The following is a 24,980-nucleotide window of genomic DNA, read 5'->3' on the forward strand; positions in this document are numbered from 1 at the left end:
ATGAAAGCAACTGGATGGTTTGTTTTAATCTTATCTTTTTGTTGAAGGCCAATCCCATATTTACTACAGACAAAGACTGTTTGTTGAATAAAATAAAACCCAAAGTTTACAGTCAAGTCTGTGAGTTAGGCTACTCAGTTTTTTTCCTGTTTGAAGTAGAAATGTTAGTATAATGTGTTTTACAGACAGAAGACAGGACTTTTTGGAGTTAGTTATGTATTTCATTAGGAAATGAAATCTCTCTCTCTCTCTCTCTCTCTCTCTCTCTTTCTCTCTCTTTCCCTTCCCCTCCTCCTCCTCCCCTAAGACCTCTGATGAGGAAACAAATGACACATTATGCTGGCTGGCTGACCTCTTAAAATAGCCACAGTTTAGCGCTGTTAAGACCACTCACCTGATTCAAAGGTTCTTAAAATCCCATTTCAATATCTACATTAAGTCAGCGGGGAATGTGGATTTCTAGATGTGTATGAACTTACAGGAAAAACCAAAAGAAACACACTCAGACCGTTTTTGACAATTTAACATCTTTTCTGCCCAGAAAAGGTTTAGAGACAAGTTTTTTTTACACAAGATGTTATGCATTGTTCCCCTCAGTGTATTATCAAAATCTATACTGAAAACAATGCTTAGCTCTAGAGCCCTGTTTCAGTTTGTGATGTTACTTTGTTACTTTGTGTGTCTTTGTGTAACAAGCTCTTTGTTCAGTAGTGTTCATAATGAATTGCTTTTGTGTGGTTTGGTGTCAGCTCTTCATTAGCACCAGCTGACAACAGGCAGGCCAGTGACTTTTGACCTCTGAGGTCATCAGTGGGTCAACTGTTCATTTGAGACAATTTCTGCTACGTGTATTCCTACAGTATCTCTACAGTGGTTATTTACAGTCTAAGTGGCCCTGGTAACCAACATATATGTATGTGTATGTGTATTTCACCAATCAATCATCTTGATTGTTTTTGCCCTAAAATTACTGTTTGTTAACAATTAGGAATCCCTCATGTTATTGGAACCCATAGATTTGGGAGGACAAACTGACACCATTCGCACAGCATTAGGAGGATGAATTGTCTGCTAGATACTGTTTGTACCATATAGCTTTAAAATATTTGTAATATTTTTCAAAATACAGACAGTAAGAACCAACCAGCCAAAGCAATTGCTCTGGGGCCCCAGACTGGGATTTTTACCTTTCAAACTGCATTTGAAACATCCATATCCCTTTACCTCCCTGAACTGTGAAGATAGCCCTTACCAATCACTTACAATGTTAGTTTTGTATCAAGAGATACACATGCACAATATTTATAAACTGCTTATGAATGCTAAATAGGGGGACTTATCGTAAGTGTATCCTAAAAAGTCAGTAAGTGCCCAGGCGCCCAGAGGGTTAATCAAGCCCTGCTTATCAATTAGAGCATGTCATGATGTGTGTCTGCATGTACTGTATGTGTGTTCTTATAAGTTTCGTCTCTTACGTCAGCTGTTCTGTCCATTGAGACGTGAGGTCAGGTCCGACAGGGTCACACAGTCATATGGGAACACAACTTGGATTATTCAACCTGCTTTTATGTCTCACATGGACACGTACTGTACAGCTTAGACTAGGCTTGAAGGATATGTAGGGCAGTGGGCTTCATTTATTATTTGCTTAATAATGCTTTTTAGAGATGTTAGTGGCAGAAAATGCAGTGCAAATGCAGTTCTTGTCACAGCGTCTTATTAATTTGATAGTAGCTATGTTGAGTGTTTTGTATTAACAATGGTTCACCAAGAATTAAATCATTATTATCAGTTTACATAACTCTGTATATCACACTTAGTATTTACAGTCCATCAAGATTTTTGACCTCTGAATGCAAAGAATTGTTAAAAAAAAATTTTCACAAAGTGTTCAGTCCTGTCGTGGTTACTCAGCAAACAGAAGAAGCCAGCTGAGAATAACCATTATCAACAACTATCGAGATACACAGATCACAGGGTTCTCCTGCACAAAGCCACGTGACTACATCAAAACTGTTTAGCCAAGAACAGAGATTAAAGCTTTAATTATGTTCGCAGGCCAACTCTCAAAGATGTTCCTTAGAGACTGTCTGTGTAGCTTTAATGAACAGTTGGTATCTAAAGAGTGACTTAAAACGGCTCTATAGAATTTAAAATACTGTCTACATTTGAGGTGTGCTTGCTCATTTTCTTAAAGAGTTTGATTTGTGAAGATTGTAGAATATTTTCATGTAATTTCAATTTGAGGCTTTCTTTGATCTAAGTTTTAAATCTACAGTAAGATCAGGCAAGAAAGCTCAGAGAAACTAATTGAGTAAGTAGATCATTAGTGGGAGATAGCTTGTTTCCACAGGAGACATTGTACTGCAACTAGTGAATGCAATTTGTGAAGAAATTGAGGTGTGAATGCTGTATGCTGAAAGGCTGACGCCACACTGAATTCCTGGCTTGAATGTATTGCAATTATAGATTGTTCTTAAACAATTTAACACGTTTAGACAGCAATTTAAGGAAATATTATTTTGAAGTAGCTAACTCTTCTTATTAAGTTTACTCAGTTAAAATGGATAAATAAAAAAAAAATGCTAATTTTTCTCTCTTGTCTTGCCAACAATGGTCTTTTCTGTTGTCCTCATTAGGTCATTAAACTTTAGCATTCTGTCGGAAAAGGAATAGGGGGGAACAGAATGTGAGACTAAAAGTCTTTGCCAGTAAATGTCAAAGGTCAGAGATAGAAACGGTCTGGGTGAGGTGGTGGAAAAGTGAACATCTTGGGGGGTCTTGAAGCTGTAGAGCAGGTGTGAGTGTTGGACACTTATGAATTTGAACTGCTGAGTCATTAGTGCAGCTTTAGCACAGGAACTAGAGGAAAGTACGTGCTCTTTCACTCATGCAGTTGAGCTTTGAAGCACATGCAACTTTAGATTTCTTTCCATTGGTCCCTCAGGCAATTTCGCATTAGAGTTAGTATTGTATGTCTTTCATACACATGGGGACCATTTTTTTTAGTATTTGTAACAAGCTCAACTTAAGTTTTACACTTCGTAGAGAATATTTTTAATATACTTTATCAAAGACTTGTAATGTGGCTCATTAAGTACCTTCACAACAAGGTAGTTTTTAGTCACACCTCATCAATTCTGCACAGCAGACCTAAAATAGATTGGATGTGTCTTGCCAAACACACCTCCTTGTGTTTAGTAACAAGCTGCCAGGTAACATCACATATCCATAGAGCTGCTATTTCCTGTCAGTCCATAGATTAGCCAAGAACTTCTTTAAAGAATTTCATTGGTTAATAATGTTTGTAGGTCATATGCACGTATCTATAAATATATGTTTGTTTGTTTTTTTTTTGTGTTTGTGTGTGCATTACAGCGCGGAAGGGGACTGCATAAGAACATTAGCTCCTGATAGGTGTTTTAATGAGCTCAAGACAGAAAACACATTTAAAACAAGGCTAAGCTCTAAGCTTAAGAAGAGCAATTTAAAGGGAGGAAGAATGTGCTGTGTCACTGAGGACACACATACACACACACACACACACCAACAGGCAAATCCACCAGGCTAAAAAAGGAATTGTGCTTTATCATGCCAGACCATGTGTTCACAAGTGTTTAGTTTGTGTGTTAATAAAGAGAGAAAGACAAAATGCATCCAGTTGTGAAATTAAATATAAATACTATTATAATTTAAAACTGTAATATCGTTGAAAGAAAACATTTTTAATATCCATGTCTTGACAAGAGTAATGACAGGTACTGTTACTTGATTTAAATTACTACAGTGTAGAAGTAAGATAACTCATCTACTTACAGTAAAGCTATAGTGCGTAGTTTCTGTCGCCCCCATGAGGAATTCTAATGAAAACAAAACTGTCGGCGCGTCCACATGATACAAGCCTTACGTGATACCCCCACCAAGGAGGACACGGAGGATTAAAAAAACATGATGGACTCTTCAGAAGAAGTAATTATCTTCACTCGAGCTTCTGCGCGGGATAGTCACCGGATGACACAATCTTCTGAAGATAGCCATACTAAGAAATACAGAGAGAGTTGTGGAACTGATAGTCTTAATTAGCCTTGTAGCAACTCATTTGGCAATGGCTTGAATATAACGGACGTTTATTAATATCTAAAAGTTACGCACTAAAGCTTTAAATCTACTTATCAATGTACTTTAACATGCAATAATTATTTTGGCCACTTGGGGGAAGCGAAGAAAAGTTGTGAACACAACATTGACATAGTAGGCTATGTTGATATGGCAAAGTTGTTAGAAAGCAGTTGCTCATTTAGCAGTTACGGAGCAACATTATCCTTTATTTGGAGCTGTGTTTCTGTATAATGTAAGTCCAATATTCACTCTCTCTTTAAGCTCTGTTTTTGGTGTCCACTATCTTCACCAGCTAGTCACTAACTAGGTCTGTCTGCTGTTTGGTGCTGGGCAGGTAGTGTACGGCAGGTTTACCAGAGCTTTGTCGCTGAATACAGCTGTCTGCTGCGGCTGAAAACAACGCTATGAGAGCGGTGAGAGTGAACGAAAACAGTAAAGTTGTAGTCTGGGCAGCTAAACAATGAGTTGAAACTTACTACAAAACTCCTTAAAGCTGAGAGGAGCTGTAGATTCAGGTAATACTTCTCTGTAGGTTCACGCTATGAGGGGCCCCTTTCACATTGCCCTATTCTGTTCACATTGCCATTAGATACATTGTTATCAAAACATACAGATTATAGCTGCTTTAAAGTAAAGAAGTAGTCTTTTGAAGACCTTTCTGTAACAGTTACCTTGTTACATATGGCCACACACTGGAGCATCCTGACTGTAAGTGTTTTTCAGTATTGATAAACCTTTCCAACCAGTCCTTCTCCCCCTCAGTGTAGCTCTAAAGAGGTGCCCATTGTTCCTATATAACAAAGCTTTCTCATTTCTCAGATTACTGTATTTTAGAAGGAAAAGTGGTTAAGGGCATATTGAATGAATTCCTCATTCATCATAAATTCTTTATCATCATTCCACTATAGACCACACGACTTACAAAATAGATCATTTAATGAAGAACATGAAAAAGCTGCAAACATAACAGGGACTGTTACAAGTTACTTAACGCCTCTGATGATGTTTTCTGAAACAAAACTTTTGCTGTTAACTTTCAGCTCTTGAAAGTGATTTGATATAATGACATATTGTATGGCCAAGATAATTCCCCTCTGTAAGGAAGTCAGAGGTCAAGATCTGCAAAAGAAGAGCCCCCTGGAGCTGATAGAGATTCAGTGTCTTGCTCAAGGACACTTCACTGAGGTGTTAACTCGATACTTGCCAACATTGAGGCTTGAACTTGCGACTGCCATTATGTGCTCAATGACACACGGGCACAATGCTTGTTTTTCTATGTTACTGTAACAGCGTGGTCGGCAGCTAATCTGTCACCCTTTGACTTTGGCCATATTTCCTGTACAGCAATGTGTAATGAATTTAGTTTCATTTTCTTTACTTGTAAAGAGTTTGCACAACCTGCCTGCTGAAGATACTGTGAGGGGTTGACATGCATTTCTTCATTGTTTTCTGATTCACCTGAAGGCAACTGTTACAGAGACTAACACAGATCTCTGTACACCATACACAGATATATCGGCTACTCTTGGTATTTGCTCTCATTTGATACAGGTATGATACTGTAAGATTAGAATCTAAGAGACAACACTGACAACTCCTCAAGGGACTCGTACACTGATGAACACACATATGCATACACGTATGGACATACACACACAGGCAGTGTTGAGCCTTCAAATGTTTTAAAATACCTTGTGGATATGTTCCTCGCTCGTTCTCATCCATCTCTTTGATAGCAAAGACATTCAGCTCTTTGTTGTTTGCCGTAAGAGATGGTAACAAGAGCCTCCTGAGGAGAAGCCACTGAAACAGACACACAATGGACCTCTGTGTGTGTGTGTGTGTGTGTGTGTGTGTGTGTGTGTGTGTGTGTGTGTGTGTGTGTGTGAACTTGGAGAGAGTGCTGGAGAGAAGAAATTGTGTCTGTCGTTCCCTGACTTCTGACTCCTCTCTTTCCTGAGGAGGCTGGGAACCTGATTTAAAAAAAAAAAAAGCCCAGGCAAGCAGGTGTGTTTCTCTGCACAAAAGGCTTCTGACAACCACAGTGATGTTTGTAATGTTTCCAACTTGTGGTCAAAAACCTATGTTAATCACTGTAGGTGTTGGGAGCTCCCGGTATATTTCCACCAAATTTCTCTGTAAAGCTAAATTTAAAGCTCCTGTTAAATCCAGAGTGGCACAACTGTAACCTTGACTGACTCCTACCTGGATAGATTTGGGCTTGTTACCAAAGCAGCTTAGATCTATAACTGGGTCAGAACTGAGTAGCCTTGAGCATGACTTGCTAGCAGCTAACACCGGGAGTGCAAATCAACTTGTCTTAGTTAAGAGAGCGTGAATTAGCAAGAAAATATAGTTGTAGAGTCAGTGACAAACCCCAAAATATACTTTTTTGTATCACTGCAGCATCTCTTAAAGCAATGTTGATGCATAAAGTTGCCCAAAATATTGCTCAGTGCATCAAAACAGTGTTGAAGTGATTATTGACTAAGCATGTTTGCAGTGCAGTTTTATAAAATACTTTTGGTTCACTAATCAAATGCCACTGCTTGTGTAGGGGTCAGTCGGTTCATTTCCATCGGTCACATACTGTACATTACACCCATTTGCACACCCTAATGGATAGTGGAGAGGTAAAGCTCACACTGAGACGTGTTGCCTCACTGTGAGAAAATGGCTTAAAATCTATGCTGACATCTAGAGCATGAAGGAAGTATTTATTTTTTCTCTTCATAGTGTTCTTTAGAAAGCCACAGGAGGCACCAGTTGTTTACAATCTTTGTAATTTATTCTTGCATACAGAGTGATTAAATAATAAAAAATAATGCAAGTTTAAAGGTGCTTTGTTGTGCATTTGTAACGCTTCACATCACTAAGGCAAAACTAAAGAAAAAACAGGATGACCTAGTTTTGCCGTATCTATGTTAAGACAAAATCAGTAACAAATAAAATGCATCATTAATTGGCTCAAGTCCTAATGTCACCACAACTGAGTTCAACTCACTACACAACCAACATTATATCCACAACTGCCAACTATACAATTCTGTTTCTATACACAAATATGCAAGTCATTTGTATGATGAATAATATGAATGCACAACTATGTCTTTTGTGATTCAGATTTATACCTGTAATTAATTCACACCACACACTCCTGAACTGTATTCATTTACATATGATTAATTAGGGTAAATATACACTATTTTAAGGTAGATTTCATTACAAGGAGGTATTTGAGACACCTTATGCATTTGTACAATGATGACGACTAACTGTAAACAACAACAACAAAAAAAACCTAACAAACAAGCAAAACTTGCTATGCAGCAACAATGAATCCTAAACAACATTGCAGCAACAATATCATACATTTAAATACCATGTTCAGTTAGAATCCCATTTACGGACTTAAATTACTTACATAACACACACTTGTTGCTCTGTCACACTCTTACGTGTCTCCATTTCAGGGTTAGTGACCTCTCTCATATGTAAGTATAAGTTGGTCTTAAAAAGACGTATCTTAAGAGGATCTGCGAGGGATCATGTATCACTGCACACACCTTGTGACATGCTAATCATTTCTTATACATTTAAACTAAAGACATACCGTAACCTGCCTTTTGTGAAACCAAAGCAGGGAACACAATCATCTTTACAATCACATTACGACGTTGGTGATACATTCACATGCTGTCAAAGTCATTATTTCCATTACAAAGCATTGTGCAAAAGAGATATACAGCCAAAATAAAAAAGTCTTCCTATGTTAAGAGACCATAGTGGTCATTCATCTACATTGTCTGACGGTGGTGTGCAACTGGGAGAGATCCGGGTGGATTCACACGTTAGTTCAGGTGGGATCCAGGGTGGCTGTCCTGGTTCCTCTGCCTGACAATAACACAGCAGTGTGTCAATCCAGCTAGATGTCGCCCAGTCCAGCTCACAACACAGGCTGGTATAGCACCCAATGTCATGTTCTACGAATCTCGTTCAGCATCAAAATGATGTGTACATGGTTATGTACTAGATATCTACACAAAAAAGTGCAAAGTAGCATTGTTCACACATCAAAAAGTTAAACCCAGTTCTTATGTTTCTGCTTGTACAGTATTTTCTCTGTGCATTTTCAGGCATTGAGCGCAGCCAAACAGATTGGGAGCAATTCTGTACTTACTCCTCTCGTGTTTAGTCATGCTAACACAAAGGAGAGAGATATCAGAAAAACTAAAACTCATAGTGTCAAATCCAGAATCAAGAGTGAAATATAACTGGGTTGATTCTCTGAGTTGAAGCTGCCTCTGATGTGATGTCTCCCAAGAAATCCAAAAAGAGCAAACATGTCAAGACACAATACTGGCTGTCCTTCTAAAAGAGGGGGTACCTGGGAGTTACATCATAGAAATTGCCAAAATGGCAGAGGAAAATGTAATTGGTGATTAAAAGAGTGAAGATTTTGGAAGAGATTTCTTGGGGCTCAGCGCTTTAAAGACCATTAATATGTTTGAAAATATAATTTAAAAGGTAAATTCTAAATGAACACTCCCATGATAAGGCGCAGGACATGGGGAGGGATTGTGGTTCACGTATGACATCAACCAAGGTCATTAGAAACATCAAAAGCTGCCTTTCTGTTCCACTGCATATTAGTCACAAGAAATACTGTTTTTACTTTTTACTGCACAAACGGAGCCTCAAGGCAACAATCTAAAATCTCAAACACAATAAAATCATGATGAAATCCAGAACAAGGATGACACTCAACTTGAACCACACAGAGGGGATTATTAGTAATGATGCACAGAAAAAGACAAAAAAACAGAAACCTAGTAGAACCTGGTGGCATGTTGCTGTTAAATAAATAGACATTTTAGGAAATATGCTTATTTGCTGCCAGCCAGCAGCCGATTAGCTTAGCTTAGCGTAAAGTCTTGAAACACAGGGAGACGGCTAGCCCTTCTCTGTCAAATAGTAATAAAAATCCATCTACCAGCTTCTCTAAAACCAATAATTACAATATGTCTTTTTGTTTATTCTGTACAAAAAAACAACAATTTTCTGTTTTACAGGGAGTTATATCATTTACTAACCACAGAGTGGTCTCCAAAGTCTCCTCTGCTCGACAAGCAGTCTGAATAGGCATATTTCCCAAAATGTCAAACATTAACTTGAAGTAAAAGATGCGTGTGTGTGTGTGTGTGTGTGTGTGTGTGTGTGTGTGTGTGTGTGTGTGTGTGTGTGTGTGTGTGTGTGTGTGTTTATATGTGTGCATGTGTGGATGTGTATGCCCCCTGTAGTTCATCCGTCTCATCTAAAGAGGTGACTCGACGGCTTGCAGTTCAGTGTGAGTTGGCGGGAGCTGTAGCCGGACATGCCGATCCCCATGAAACCCAGCAAGATGGCCATACGCGGCATCACAAGGCCTTCCCGGCTCTGCAGCACATTCTGGGCTGCCTGAGTCTGAAAGAGAGAGTAGGAGTCACTACCCATGTAGTCACGACAACCACCACCAGGCAAGATCATCACCAGGGACGATGATGACCAAGGCAGTGTGCCGGCAACGTTCCTCCTGGCTCTGGCCGCGGTAGAGTCCTTAAAGAGGTGACCCTGGTCACACACTTGCTTCATCCCAGCGATGGTCTTACCATAAGGGAAGAGCCGCACTACAGTCTCCATTTTATCAAGTTTCAATACACATTTAACCTTATACAGTCATTGCCTATGTATCAGTCCTGTGCAGGTTTGGAGACATCTCAGAAATTTGAGCCAATCCAAGACATGTCCTAAAGTCAGATATAAATTTGACAGATTAAGAAAATTCTTACACATACACAATTTCAAAACTCAATGGATTATCTGAAAAATACATTATGACACAGCTAAAAATATGGATGTTTTTCATACCTCATGTAAAGTTGACATTTTTTTATATATCTTCACAGGACAGCGACATTATGGTATCTTCTCAGCAAGTGCACAACAGGTACAAATGACATAATAGACATTTGTTTAATCCTGACCTATTTTATCAAGTGAGAATAATCTAAAATGAACTCTGATTAATTGAGAAATAGATAATGAGGTTTGAACCTGTCCATTTTTAAAACAAACACAAGCCACTGTAGGCTCATGAAACCATAGTTGCAGGTCTCTGAAATACCCAGCAGGGTGATTAGGAACATGGAGCTCATCCTCTGGAGATCTAATTACAGGGCATTTACCTGACCCTGGGGAGCTAAGGTATATCTGATTTAAATCCATTCAAAGACAGGCTGCTGAAATCCTCTATTCTAAATCCTGCCATGACACACACACACACACACACACACACACACACACACACACACACACACACACACACACATACACACACACACACACACACACACGCACACACACACACACACACACACACACACACACACACACACACACACACACACACACATAGGCATTTTGTGTACAGTGATGAGTCAGTGACGTTAGTTTATTATGAGCTTTTAGAACAGTGAAGTGACAATTCAATATAAATCTCATTTCTATTTATGTTGACCTTTTCTTCAGGTATGAATAAGATGGTTTAACTCAAACATTTAATATATTTAATGCATACCAGAAGCAGCATTAAGAGAAAGTTTGTTTTGTTTAAAATCTACACACAAAGGCTCTGTTTGCCCCAATGCAAGGCCAACTCTTTAATGAAGCAATGTAGACAGGGAAATGTGCAGGGCCAAGGCTCTAGATCTCAAAAGTTGTTTGTTATTAGAGGCTCTAATGGAATTTGCTCCACTGTTACGCCACTGCAGATGTCCCTCGATGTATAAGACTATCATTAATCTATTTAAAGAAGAAAATCGCCCTAAAGTATCTTACGCACCTGGAGGTATCTTATGTATCCAGGAGTCAGTCGAGGGATGCGAAAAAACATTGTTGTTGTTCTCTCCGGTGTTTCACAGATGAGACCACACGAGACTCTTTCAGCTCTTAGGACTGTCTGCTAGGCAACTTTATCACTGTGAGGCCCTCTGTGTCTCTCTGGCCTCGGTCTTCTCCACCAGGCTGAGGCAGCAGCTCTTCCCTGCGTCCAAAGACACACTCTTCACTCCCTTACTCCCTTACTTGCACCGACACACACCTGCACTGTGATGATCTCCCTTAAGGGACACCGGACCCTACAGGTAGTATATAAAGCCTTGGCTTTATTGCATAAACTGGTCACATGGTGTTTGGACTGTGTTTGTGTGTGTCTTCGTGTGTATGTGCATTTGTGTCAGTGGAGGATTAGCAGAGCAACTGGAGTTGCGGTGGATTATACCTGTGAGAGAGGTTCTAAGTCCATTGGCCACCAATTATGTAGGGAAGGAGCACACAACCTCATCAACTGATGACAAAGCAACGCTGCCATGACGTCCGCTGGGGTCACTAAGAGGCAGTTTAACAATTAGGTACAATTAAAAGGCAAATTGCATTACAGTGGATGCTGGCACAACAAAACATGTCCTATCTACATATATGAACCAGTATCCTGAAGAAGTCAGGCCTATCTTCTAACATTGATTACAAAAACGTTTGTTCAATATTCTGAAATGTGTTGAAGAATTAAACCGAGCTTGAGTGCTTCCTCCAGTAAACCTGTCACAAAAACAGGGTATTGACACTGTATCTTCTTAGAAGGATTTCACAGACTCCTCACTAAAGGCATGCGATGCAATTATTAGTTCGCTTTAAGCTGCATCACGAAAGGAAGAGCATTTACTTGAAACTTAATAACCAAACAGGATATACTGTACCTGGCTCAGCGCTGACATTTTGAAAATACAGTACACTGAAAGGATGATTCATTTAGCCTGTGGGAGATAAATGATTTTTCACACAATGTGCAGACAGTCTGGAGCCAAAAAGACATGTTCCTGTGTGACTTTCTTTCTAACAGTAAAGCACAGAGGCCTATTTTCATAAACCATTGTAAAGTACCACTGGAAATAGCCTAATGATCATTTTGAAGGACAGCTCAAGATCCCTTAACTCACATGCCAGGAACGGATTAGCCCAATGTAACAGACTTGCAAGACTGATTAAAGGGAAAAATCTAATCACTTAATCACATTCACACACACACACACACACACACACACACACACACACACACACACACTAATGTTATTCTTGGGCACCAGAAAATCAAAACTGTTTTCGCTAACAAAAAAGAGAAGTCACCATTTTCACTATATGTAGGCCTATTTATCCAGGCCAGGTTAACTGTGATTACTTACAGGCATGTTCATTCTTATAGTTTTCAGGAGGGTTGTTATTATATTTCGAACTTTCTTGGGACTGCAGATTAGAAAAATATAGACAGGAAACAATAATTTGAGAATTAATCTAAATCAAATTAATCTTGATTAAAAAAATGCTGATAAAATCTACTCACCTAGAGAAGCAACTGGAGTCCCAGCCTGTGACAAACCAGCTGCAGTGGAGACCGTGTGTTGTAACTGTATAAGTAAATAATTTTTTATAGTCGATGCAAAATCAATGTCATATCCTCAAGATAAACAATGAAGTTATATGTTTTCTTCTATATTTCTATATTTCATCAACACACAGGCATTACCCTTTGTATATAATATATAATCCAAAATGACTAAAAGTAATTAAAACAGGAGTCACCAATTAAATGAATACAATAAATAAAACCATATAATACATGGTAATAAAATAGGTATAAAATAACAATAATAATAAAATATAATAATAACAACAAAACAATACGGGCACTTTTTTTTTTTTTTTTTTTTTAAACACACGGGCACTTGCATAGACAGTCCTAACGTCAGGCGCATCATTACTGCGTGTCGTCAGAAAAGGAAGGACCCCTGAAATCTGTAGAGACAGAACGCGGGCTAATGTAAACTTCAAAAAACAGTGTATTTATAACAAAAGTTTCCATGCAAATAAAAATCCAACTGGAAGAGCTCGAAACATATGCGGAATTTACGTTTTGTCGCTGCTGTATCGCCACAGAAGAGTGAAGTTCTTCTTCTGAGCTGGTAAAAACTAGCTGGCTAATTTAGAGAGCTAGCTAGCTAGCTAACGTTAACAGCTAGCTAAAGCTGCTAACGTTACAGCTGCGCAGTTTCGTTTCACAGAAAAACACCGAAAACACCCTCACTGACACTAACCAGACAAGTCTGTTTACTTTAGCTGTGTGCTACTGTGTGCAATAATATATCTTGCAGAGTGGCATGGGTCGACTTTACCAAACTTTGATAGCTGACTGCTGCTAACTACAACACAACCACAGAGGTAACTGTTCATATTTGCAGGACATTTATTCTCAGATTTTAACGTTATATTGTCATGTTCTGACAACGTGGAGGATCAGAATCAGAATACTTTGTTGATCCCCTCAGGGAAATTGTTTAGTTGCAGTTGCTCACAGTCAAATTCAAGACTTCGCTTCTGTTATATGTGATGTTTACTAGCCACAGTTTACGCCCTTTGTGAATGTAATTGTAATACACAAGAGGCGCTAACTAGGGCTAACGTTAGATGTCCCAAGATAACCAAGCGAGCTGTTTGAATGGTTGATTATATGAAGCCTGTATCCAGTTTTGATGACAGTGCTGCCTTTACCTACGTTACATCTATTACCGAGACAGAAATACAGTCCCTCAACACTTAAACATGCATGTTTTTATTGTGCCTGCTTGGGAGTTTCTAACTTTCCTCAAATTTCTTTTTTCGACCCCCAGAAAACAGCAAAGAACAAAGAAAGTTTGCACCTTTTTTACTTTGCATAAATTAGACCAAACAGAGCAGACTTTTGGTAGCAAAGTGAGGATTCACTGTTGTAGTGGTCACTGTTGAAAGGACTGATTATCAGTTTTCTTCATACATACAGTATATTATTTAAATATGTTGAGCATGCGTATGTAAACAAATATATAAGTCAGTGCTTATGCAACAATGAGTTATTTTCATTTTTCATTTGTTTATTTTGTGAAGGTCAAATCAAATGTCAAAATACAACAGCTTAAGGCGATGTCTTGAAACAGTTTGAAAAACATATTAAATACAATAATAAAAATGAAGAAATATAAGAAACTGTTCATCTGTAAAGCTGTAGTCAGCAAATGTTTTGGTATTTTTACTTAATCAGCATTGTATGCATGCTGTATTGATTAATCAGTTAGATCAGTTAGATTAATCCAACAAATTGTTGAAGCTTCAGCCTTATCTGTCACAATGCTTTGGCTGCCTCTCATACATGCATCATTGTCATACTTGCTGCTGTGGTTTAGTCCGCTTTTTTAGCTTTCTTGACAACGTGTACATTAAGTAAGATTCTGCTGCTCTGTTTTATTTCATTTAGTTTAAAATTACCTTCATCCATGGTTGGGTATTCATGTCACAGTACTTGGTCTTCTCCTATATTCTCTGTGTGCTGTTGCACCTCATCCATCAGACAGAGTATCTTATTCTAATAATATTGTCCTCTGTGCTGTGTTTCAGCCAGGATGAAGAGAAGAGCTGAAACAGCGCCAGCACCAGTGCTGGGGACAAAGAGGCCTCGTGATGACAGCAGCTCAGATGAAGAGTCCCAATTATCCAGACAAGGTAGAGAGATTCATTTCCCCCCTCCAAACAATGTCTGCCATGATTTTAGATAGAAGTCTTGATATTTTACATGTCATAGTTACTATTGAAAGCCACTGTCTATAAATAGATGATGCACTACTCCAAGCTGTGATTTTACTGAGTGGTGGATGAAGTACTCAGATCTTTTACTTAAGTAAAAGTTTCAGTACTTGAATGTAAAAATACTCTGTTCATGCAAAAGTCCTGCATTCAAAATCTTACTCAAGTAAAAGAACAAAGTAATAGCATCAAAATAAACTTATCAAAAGTAAAAGTACTAATTATTCATTTTGGCCCATTTTAGAATCATATATTTTACAGTATTACATTACATTATTGTTTGTATCATTTTAATGTTGCAGCTGGTAAAAAGGTAAAGCTCATTTTAATTGCTTTAGGTAGCTTAACCTATAATAATATCATAATGAATTAGTTGATTTATATTTTATATTAATAACCTAAATCTGCAAAGTAACTAGTAACTAAAACTGTAATATAATAATGTAGTGGAGTAAAAGCATAAAGTAGCATGAAATGGAAATACTCAAGTAAAATACAAGTACCTCAAAATTGCACTTAAGTACAGTACTTGAGTAAATGTTCTTAGTTACATTTCACTACTGGATTAAGGTATTTCAAGTCAGTCAGTGGAGCTATGATCTGCAATCTTAATTAACAATTTAGTATGGTCAAATCCCAGAAGAGACCCTAAGGCTGTGGTTTCGTCTTATTTTAGAACTCAGTTCGGCACAAGATTGTAATGCTGAAGAATGATTAGATGAGCATGATGATCTTTGTGTCTGCCTACTCCTGTTTCATGAATAGTTTGCACCTGTTTGTTTCTGCTTCCTGTCTAGACTCAAGCCAAAATGATTCCCTCAGTGACCAGGAGGATCACAGACCGGGATTCTCCATGCCCTCCATATCATCCTTTGATGATCAAGACACTGACCCCTCAAATGCCTCTGCCAACTTCTCTATGTACAACAGTGTGTCTCAGAAACTCATGGTAATGTACCGAAACCTGCACTAACACTGTCTCAGAGTGTTGCAGAATTGTGGATTATACATACAGACTTCTTAGGACATTTTCAGTTTATTTTGCAAAATATTCAGAAGAATCAGAGTTTTCTGTCACTGTCTTTTCTTAACTCCCTCATTCTCTCCTACCTCTTACACCTTTAGGCCAAGATGGGTTTCCGTGAGGGTGAAGGTCTGGGGAAGTTTGGCCAGGGACGCAAAGAGATTGTGGAGGCCTCTACCCAGCGAGGGAGAAGGGGTCTGGGTCTCACCCTGCAGGGCTTTCAAGGGGAGCTCAATGTTGACTGGCGCGATGAACCAGAGGTACACAGAAGTAAATAATAACCATGTAATGTTTGTAGTGGTGTTTTCAGTAAATTATGTGAATTGTCTATAATTAAACTATGAATTGTGTTTTTCTAATTTTTTTCCACCCGAGAACAAGTAAATTATGTTTACATCACATCACGATGATCTGTTTCCCATCTCTGTTTCTTTTTTTATTTGTCTGTCCAGCCCAGTGCCGTAGAGAAGGTAGACTGGTTCCCAGAATGCACCACAGAGAACCCAGATGCAGATGAGCTGAGGGACTGGATGAAACTGGGAGTGGTAAATACAAACAGACACTGGCAAACAGACACTTACAGACACTTCCGACACTCACTTATACAGTATATAGGCCTGAGTGAGCATTGTGTACGATATATATATTGTACACTATCGTACACAATGTTCACTCAGGCACACTCTTTCGCCTCATGCATACATTTTGTTTTTAAAGTCTTGTTTTTGACTGCTTACAGAGAAAACTAAAGATTGAGGATGAGACAGAATTTTGCACTGAAGATCTCCTGCACACTCTTTTAAGGTGCAAGGTGAGTTAAAACTTCTGTTTCATTTATATCCCTTTTCTATTTTATACGTGAACATAAAATAGCACAATCTACGGTATGTTTAAATACTTCAGCAGTATATATATCTAATACTCAGGAAACAGCGGGGCAAATAAGCTGGAAGGTATTAACCCTGCAAGAAGACCATGGCCAGTTTTAGGCTCACAAGCCCAGTGAAGCTCTACTGGATCTAGTGTGAATGTTACATGTGAGGGTTGGGTTAAATATTTGTATTTTTTAGATAATGCACTGTATTGGTGGGAATAATAATATAAATGGACTTTTCTTTGTGCAAAACTCTGTGAATAGCCTTCTACACTGGATGGACCCGAATCTTAATGCCGTAATATTCCTGCGTTGTTTAACCTCTGTGTCTGTATAATTTTCAGTCAGTATTTGATAACCTGGAGGGCGAGGAGATGAGGAGAGCACGGACACGCTCCAACCCTTACGAAACGATTAGAGGAGGTATCTTCCTCAACAGGTCAGTCTTTAAATAGTTGAAAATTACAGGTTTGAAAAATCCTTGTGGATAATATTGTGTAAGTGATTGGCTTCTTAAAAGTTTTATTTAACTTAATTTCTTTTGCACATATTGAAAAAAAATCCACCAATTAATGGCTGCTTTTGAATGATAGAAAATGTAAAACATATTGGTGTGTGTGTGTGTGTGTGTGTGTGTGTGTGTGTGTGTGTGTGTGTGTATGTGTGTGTGTGTGTGTGTGTGTGTGTGTGTGTGTGTGTTGATACACATTTTTATATATCATTTGTATATAAGTTATGTGAAAATAAAATCAGATAAAAATATCCCAGCTGTTTGGTTTGAGTTTGAAAATGGATTAAAGAGCACTCTGTAGTGTGCCAACCCTTTAAAGACAATGACAAGTTATGTTCTTTCTGTATTTAGAGCAGCTATGAAAATGTCCAACATCGACCATTGCTTCGACCAAATGTTCACCAACCCAAAGGATTCACAAGGGGTGAGTTGGTCAAAGTAACAACTGATATGTGTTGCAGTGAACTTTTGTTGTAACAGAACACACAGGCCCATATAAACAGATGGCGAGACAAACCTCTCTCATTATGTAGAAACCTCTGACAAAGGACCGCGAGGGCGAGCTTCTGTACTTTGGTGACGTCTGTGCGGGGCCTGGAGGCTTTTCAGAGTATATACTGTGGAAGAGGCGTTGGCATGCCAAGGGGTTTGGCATGACGCTGAAAGGACCCTGTGACTTCAAACTGGAAGATTTCTATTCAGCGCCGAGTGAGCTGTTTGAGCCTTACTATGGTACGCACACATCACGCTCAGGGGGAGAACAGAAACTGGTCACGTCTCAGATGATGAATGATTCAGTGAAGCTTGACCTCTGTATGTCCCAGGTGAGGGAGGGGTGGACGGGGACGGGGACATCACTCGGCCAGAAAACATTACTGCCTTCCGAAACTTTGTCCTGGAGAGTACAGAGAGAAGAGGGCTACACTTCCTCATGGCAGATGGGGTGAGACTATTTCACGTATCCATTTTTTTTTATTTTTTTTTTTTTTTATTTACTCCAGAGTATATTTATAGCCACTGATCTGCATCAAAGCATCTAAAATGTACATATAAAACAGAAGATTAGGTCACAGATTCCTGCTCTTGTTGGGTTGAAGTGAGAATTTCAGATTTTGTTTACTGATGATTACTTTTGGTTTGATGACTGTCTTGTGTAGGGTTTCTCTGTGGAAGGCCAGGAAAACATCCAGGAGATCTTGAGCAAACAGCTGCTGCTCTGTCAATTCCTCACTGCCATCTCTACACTCAGGACAGGTATGGGGCTACATGTGCATGAATGGACGAGTCACCTAGTTAGTCAGCATTTCTGTCTCTGTGTTGTGCCTCTGTGTTTGTGTGCACATGTACTGTATGTTTGTGTTAGGGTGCAAAATTAGATGATAGTGGCACTCTTTGTCTTCTCCAGGTGGTCACTTTGTCTGTAAGACGTTTGACCTCTTCACTCCCTTCAGTGTGGGTTTGGTCTACTTGCTCTACCACTGCTTCGACAGGATCTGTCTCTTCAAACCCGTCACCAGCAGGCCTGCCAACTCTGAGAGGTGGGGCTGTGTCTGTGTGTAAATGTACTCTATGTGCAAGAAGATCTGTGTGAAGTTGGATTCTTATGCATTATTATATTTTAGGTGATTATTATATATAATATACATATGTGCTTGTTCTCTGACATAAATTCCTTTCTTCAGGGTTGTCCCTAATATCTTTTTAAACTTTGGATAACTGGCACATTCTTTTAAACAAATATCTGCTTTTTTTTTCTAAAACATTTAGCCAATTGAAAACAAACCAAAGCCTGAAACAGGTAATAGATCATGAACAGTGCCACAGTGGCAGTTTGTTTCATTGTAATATTTTAGTGCTGATGGGAAAAACCACATAAAGACATTCCCTCAGATTTTCTTTTTCCCTTTTTCTACAGGTTCATTTAACCTTACTGGGGTTCTTCACACATAATGTGGCTGTGCAGACAAAACATTCAAAAAAATGAATTAAATACTGGAATGACATATTGGTTCCACTTTTAAAGTTCAGTAATAATCTGTGAGTCGCAGCTCTCGGCTACCTGGAAGAAACCTATATTTGCTCTCAGATTTGGATTCATCACCTCCTGTGTGAATGGGCACATTTCCTCACCATACTCAGTAACCATAGTAACTATGCTCAAAATTACAATTAGGTTTAGACAGGTTAGACATGACTGTGCAACATCTCAATTGGAGGAAATGGGACAGTGTCTTTTCTATGGATCCAGTTTTTCTTTTAGACTAAGAAGAGACAATTCTTGCTTCTGTTAAACTCTTCTCACTCATTGCCATCCGCAGGTACATAGTGTGTCGTGGTCTGAAGCCCGGTTCAGACGCTGTCAGGGAATACATGTTCAGAATCAACCTGAAACTGAACCAGCTGAGGAACACAGACACCGACGTTACAGAGGTGGTTCCCCTGAGCATCATTAAGGAAGACACAGACTTCTACCAGTTTATGGTCAACTCTAATGAGAGGTAGAGACACACAATATTCACAAAGGCCTTTAATCTATTCATTTCAAACCGAGTGACTGACAGAAATTGAATTATCTCTCACTGCAGCCTCTGTGTAGTCCAGATCAAGGCCTTGGCTAAGATCCACGCCTATGTCGTAGACCAGTGAGTAGCCTGTCTTGTACTTGTCTGGGGCATTGATCTCTGTTGCAGTATAGCTATGTGTGTTGGTGTTTATGTATGCAACTGACTGGGACGTTTGTTCCTCTAGGACCCTTTCAGAGCCGAAGCAAGCAGACATTAGGAAGGAGTGTCTGAAACTGTGGGGGGTGAGTGGAGAAACTGTAATATACTTACTAAATTGAAGTTTGACTAAAACAGAACTTAAAGAAAGAATAGTTTGTTGAATAATGCAGTTGTATTCTTTATTATGTTATATCACTCCTAAAAACATTGCATGTCCATTTCCAGGTTCCAGACAAGGCCAGAGTCACTCCTGCTTCCTCAGACCCAAATTCAAAATTCTACGAACTGATTAAGGTCCGTTAATAAATCTGGGATTTTAAAAAAACCCTTCTACAAATAAGATAATGCAGATAAATGTGTGCTGTCAGAGAATACCACTCAAAAGTAAAATAATAAAAGTTAAGCATATTTGTGCATTTTGGTAAATCCTAAACAGTATTTCCCAGACGTTGAGATTTTTCTTGTCCAAAATCAGATTTTAAAACAAATGTTATATATTTAGTTGGCCTATCACATAAATTCCAGTAATGGGTAACACTGTTATAAATCTGCTGGTTTGACATGTTAAATGTGTCTCCATATCCGTCTTTCTCTCTGTCTCTTTACATCCGTTGCTCCTCAGAACTCGGATGTGGAGCCGTTTCAGTGTAAGCTCACACCTCTTAACTCAACTACACTTGAGAAGTTGCGTCATATCCTGGACCATAGGTGCATTGTGGGAGGTGGAGAGCAGATCTTCCTTCTAGCGCTGGGGGTGAGTCTTAAGAGGCTTGTGTTTTGTCTTACTGCACTGTGGTAATGTATTTTTCACACAACTTATACAATCCTTTTTTTGTACCCAGTAGATATAATTAGTCTTTTTCAAGATTTCCCATATTTGATATCAGATAGCAGCTCCCATACTGTATGCATTAATGGGACACCCAGGCCAGTATCGTCACTTTCAGCTATTTGCAGTGTAAGATTGTTTCCTTTTCTTCTGGAAAAGATGAAAATGCAGAGCTGACAGGCCAATCTATTCACCCCTAATGTTTTTATTTATAGGGATCGTGGTGACTAGAAAGGCTTTACTGCTTTTTTAAAAGCATGGTAGCCTGTGATTAAACCCGTTTCATCTCTTTATCTGTTCTTTCCCTTCCCCCTTGGCCTATGTAGAAGTCTCAGATATACACATGGGATGGGAAGATGCCTGTGCGCTGGAGGAAACTGGAGAATTTCAAGCTAGAGCTGCCAAGAGATACACTTCTAAGTGTGGAGATCGTCCAAGAGCTGAAGGGCGAGGTGAGAGGAGGGACTGTAAACAGATGAAAATTGGAAGCCAGTATCCCAAAATCTTTAAGCTTTGCTTCATTTCTGTTTATGCTGAAATAACAGTTGTTCTCATGAGATGATGTGTACTTTTGTGGCATCATGCTTTCTTGATAATTTTCTCCTAGAAGAGGCTTCAGGTCTCAAAGGTTGTAAAGCTCTGTTGCATCGTTATCCCTCTCCCCAAAAAAAGTAACAATTACACCCAAAGAAGCTAGTTATTTGCTGCTCGTGGTGATGGTTTTACATGTATAAATACAGTTTATTTGGTCCTCAGGGTAAAGCTCAGCGCAGAATCAACGCTGTTCACGTAATGGATGCACTAATACTGAACGGCACTGATGTAAGAGATCAGCACTTCAACCAACGGTAGGACAGCCTTTATTCATTAATACTTTTTGATCTTCAAAATTATGTCAAAATTAGAATTCTCGTCTCTCTCTAACATAAATAAATAAATAAATAAATAAATAGCTTGTTATAAATAAATTGACCTGTATTGCAGTACAATGTTTTTTTCATACCAGTTTTTCAATAGTTAACTAAATAATGCCCGTCGTATATCCAGGATCCAGATGGCTGAGAAGTTTGTGAAGGCAGTGGCCAAACCCAGCAGACCAGACATGAACCCTATCAGGTATTCATTTAAATGAATTCAACCTTTTGAATGCTGCTTTGTAATTTATTTTCAGGGATCTTATTCTCACTGGAAGCACTTGAAGAGTGGACAGTAGCGGAAAACAGACAGTTATGTAATACAGATACCATAATAAAAAACATTGGGGAATGTTATGAAAATTTGAACACAAAGCTTACAAGTAGATCTTAAACCCTGTGTCACATTTTCTGATCAAGTAAATCCAACATGGTCAGCAAGTCCATATGGCATTAAAATAAAAATGCTTTTGACAATTCAAATATTGCATACAAGTCTGTTTTTGTGACATCACAACCAGTTTGGAGGCCAAACATGGTCCAATATGCAGTTTAAACAAGATTTGATGTGGAAATGGAAGCCTTCAGTGCCCATACACTGAGAATGGAGGTCATTTTAAGAAGTTATAATTAGTTAAGACTTTTTTTGTAAAAAAAATAAACAAACATCAGACACAAATTATTATTATTAGTCTTAAAACATGTCTGGATGGGATCTGAAATGTAACATCTGTTTTCCCAAACAGAGTGAAGGAGGTTTACAGGCTGGAGGAAATGGAGAAAATCTTTGTCAGGTATGACAGGACAACTGTCCAGTAAGCAACATGATCCAAAACATATCAGGCCGTGCTTCATTTACTAAATGTTGAGGATTTTCTACTGTATTTTTGTTTTTCTCATCCAGACTAGAGATGAAGGTGACAAAGAGTTCAGGAGGAGTCCCACGTCTGTCCTACACCGGCAGAGATGACCGACACTTCCTTCCCACCGGCCTTTACATCATTAAGACTGTCAATGGTACATGTTACAATGTTTGTGCTGCAGCTCATTGTCAAGAAGTGGCACTTTAAAACTCTTGCAACTTTAATTTGCTTTAACCGTTTCAAAGCCTCAACAATCCTGTGGGCAACATACTTAAATTACTTATGTTTCAATTAAAAATGTGCAAAATATCTGTCTCCTCCATCTCTGTCCCTCAGAACCATGGACAATGGCATACAGCAAAAACTCCAAGATGAAATTCTTCTATAATAAGACTACCAAAGACTCCACCTATGCAATGCCACCCAACTCTGCCGCCCCCTTCCAGTAAGTAGCGTCTTTTCTTCCCATTTTGTATTGATTAATGATTTATTAAGTTTATATGACAAATTGTCTGTCATGTAGTGGGGGTGATAGAAACAGTTTATATGTAATAGCAGTCTTGATGATCTTAAGAATAAACAGTATGCTTTCTTTGTCTTCGTCCTCAGTGTTTGCCACTCTGAGCGTCTCTTCTGGGCCTGGGTGGACGGGGTGATCGTTCACGATTCGCAGACACGGATGGACCCTGAGAAACTGTCCAAAGATGATGTTTTGTCCTTCGTCCACCAGAATTACCAGCCCTGAAACGCTCCCAGAGCCCCAGAGCATCAGCAGCTACAACCTAGACAAAGAATGCACTAACCTGTGGAGGATATAGAGCCTTAGAAAAGGTTATCCTACAAGGCCTTAATTAATATTTATTTTGACAGTAAAAGAGGGATTCAAAAAATACTGCTTATTAAATCAACCAATACATAGATCAAGTTTTTATTAATCCCTGTTTTTGTTGTCCAGTTAAATATCAATTAATAAACTGTTTGTCAAGACCCTCTTGTTCCTCTATATTATGTCGCTTGGAGAAATTATTACCAGGTTGTAACTGGGGTTCTGGAGCTTACGTTAGGAATTTTTTGCTGCTTTTAACAACGGTGACATTTGGACTTTGTGTAAGCAACAGACATTTGACAAACCAGTCTTTCTGCCTTTTCCACTGTCCTTTGCTCTGCGAATTGTAATGAATAGGACTCGCCTCATATGACAAATTGGAGACAAAAAGCTGCTGCCATTCTCTTCATTGGCTTGCATGTCCCTGTAGATCTGTGTGTGTGTGTGTGTGTGTGTGTGTGTGTGTGTGTGTGTGTGTGTGTGTGTGTGTGTGTGTGTGTGTGTGTGTGTGTGTGTGTGTGTGTGTGTGTGTGTGTGTGTGTGTGTGTGTGTGCGCGCGCGCGCGCGCGCGCTCTAGACAGAGTTACACATGTTAAACTATGCATTAATTGTTAACAGTGTTGCTTGTCTTACTGTACAGCTGCTCATCTCCATAGAGACCAGGATCTGTTTGCCCAGTCTCTCACACCAACAGCCCCCTGGTCGTCGCCTCCTGCAAAACTATAGCTGAAGCCTAAATACTACATATACTATATACAACTCATGTTCTGACTTATCTTCACCATCACTTTTATATCAGTTTCAGATGTACAGATGTAGCAGCTTTTCCCCATTAATAACTGATCTAGATGTGTGTGTGTGTGTGTGTGTGTGTGTGTGTGTGTGTGTGTGTGTTTGTTCAACATTTGGAAGTTGTCCTGTTAGGTTTTAGGTTGTTTTTACTCTGACACCTCTTTGTGATTGTGCCTCATATCGCCTGGACTGTGTGTTTCTTAAATACTGCAAATTTCTCTTTTTTCTTTTCTTGAAAAGTTCGCTATCAATCCCTATGATGTAAATAATTGTAATGTAGTAAATAAATGGGAGATGTTCTTCCCAGAAATACCTTTCAACTGTGTGGTAACATTTATTAGAGACTATATGCCGGGTGATGATAACCACGGCTGGATAAAGTTCTTTGAAGGCTTCTATTGCCATTAAACAACTTTATTTACCAAAATGTTAGCATAATACAATCTTAAATAATAAAGGTGTTAGAACTAAATTTTGACACAAGACCACAAGGTTACATGATAATATACTGTAGGTCCCAGATGTATAGTTCAGTGGTTGAAATTCCAATAAAATTGCTATGATAAATCTCATTTGTACTAAAGGGACAACTGGTATTTTTCACTATTTAAACTACTGCTAGAAATACATTCATATATATTTAAATGAAGACCAAACTATTCCAGTTGTTAAGTGCTCTATTGTCACTGGAAGCAGCACAAATAGCAAGAATCCCTGATCCCCCGATTTAACCGACATTAGAGTTTTTGTTTATGGCGTCATTGGACTTGTAACTACTATCATTTAGCCCTAGTTCTTGCA

At 38.8% G+C, this 24,980-nt stretch overlaps 1 protein-coding gene and 1 long non-coding RNA gene across 3 annotated transcripts in view; both read left to right on the top strand.

Moving 5' to 3' along the window:
• LOC116066056 overlaps positions 1–24,496 on the top strand; it is a 26,594-nt gene extending 2,098 nt beyond the window's left edge. Inside the window, exon 2 of the long non-coding RNA XR_004895827.1 lies at positions 23,971–24,496. This is a non-coding gene — a long non-coding RNA (uncharacterized LOC116066056). The remainder of the gene's footprint in view (positions 1–23,970) is intronic.
• On the top strand, positions 12,977–23,764 carry cmtr1 (cap methyltransferase 1). Of its 2 annotated transcripts, none has more exons than XM_035995070.1 (24): positions 12,977–13,172; positions 14,638–14,742; positions 15,621–15,772; positions 15,949–16,107; positions 16,300–16,392; positions 16,587–16,658; positions 17,066–17,160; positions 17,584–17,656; positions 17,766–17,964; positions 18,057–18,175; positions 18,390–18,486; positions 18,638–18,770; positions 19,551–19,730; positions 19,818–19,874; positions 19,981–20,038; positions 20,181–20,249; positions 20,578–20,709; positions 21,111–21,236; positions 21,541–21,632; positions 21,832–21,900; positions 22,445–22,492; positions 22,603–22,715; positions 22,898–23,006; positions 23,171–23,764. In XM_035995070.1, exons 2-24 carry the CDS (start codon positions 14,643–14,645, stop codon positions 23,304–23,306), a joined length of 2,481 nt encoding a protein of 826 aa, XP_035850963.1. In that variant the 5' UTR covers positions 12,977–13,172; positions 14,638–14,642; the 3' UTR covers positions 23,307–23,764. The 2 variants fall into 2 exon arrangements, with proteins under 2 accessions (XP_035850963.1, XP_031177665.1); XM_031321805.2 differs by lacking the exon at positions 12,977–13,172 and adding an exon at positions 13,362–13,428.
• Positions 24,497–24,980: the final 484 nt, after the last annotated feature.

Source organism: Sander lucioperca, chromosome 19 (assembly GCF_008315115.2).
Source record: "Sander lucioperca isolate FBNREF2018 chromosome 19, SLUC_FBN_1.2, whole genome shotgun sequence".
Classification (NCBI taxonomy): domain Eukaryota; kingdom Metazoa; phylum Chordata; class Actinopteri; order Perciformes; family Percidae; genus Sander; species Sander lucioperca.

Coding starts and splice junctions, on each gene's coding strand:
- cmtr1 (XM_035995070.1), top strand. CDS start 14,643: ATGAAGAGAAGAGCTGAAACAGCGCCAGCACCAGTGCTGGGGACAAAG. Junction 18,487..18,637: donor CATCTCTACACTCAGGACAG/GTATGGGGCTAC, acceptor TGTCTTCTCCAG/GTGGTCACTTTGTCTGTAAG. Junction 20,710..21,110: donor TCTTCCTTCTAGCGCTGGGG/GTGAGTCTTAAG, acceptor TGGCCTATGTAG/AAGTCTCAGATATACACATG.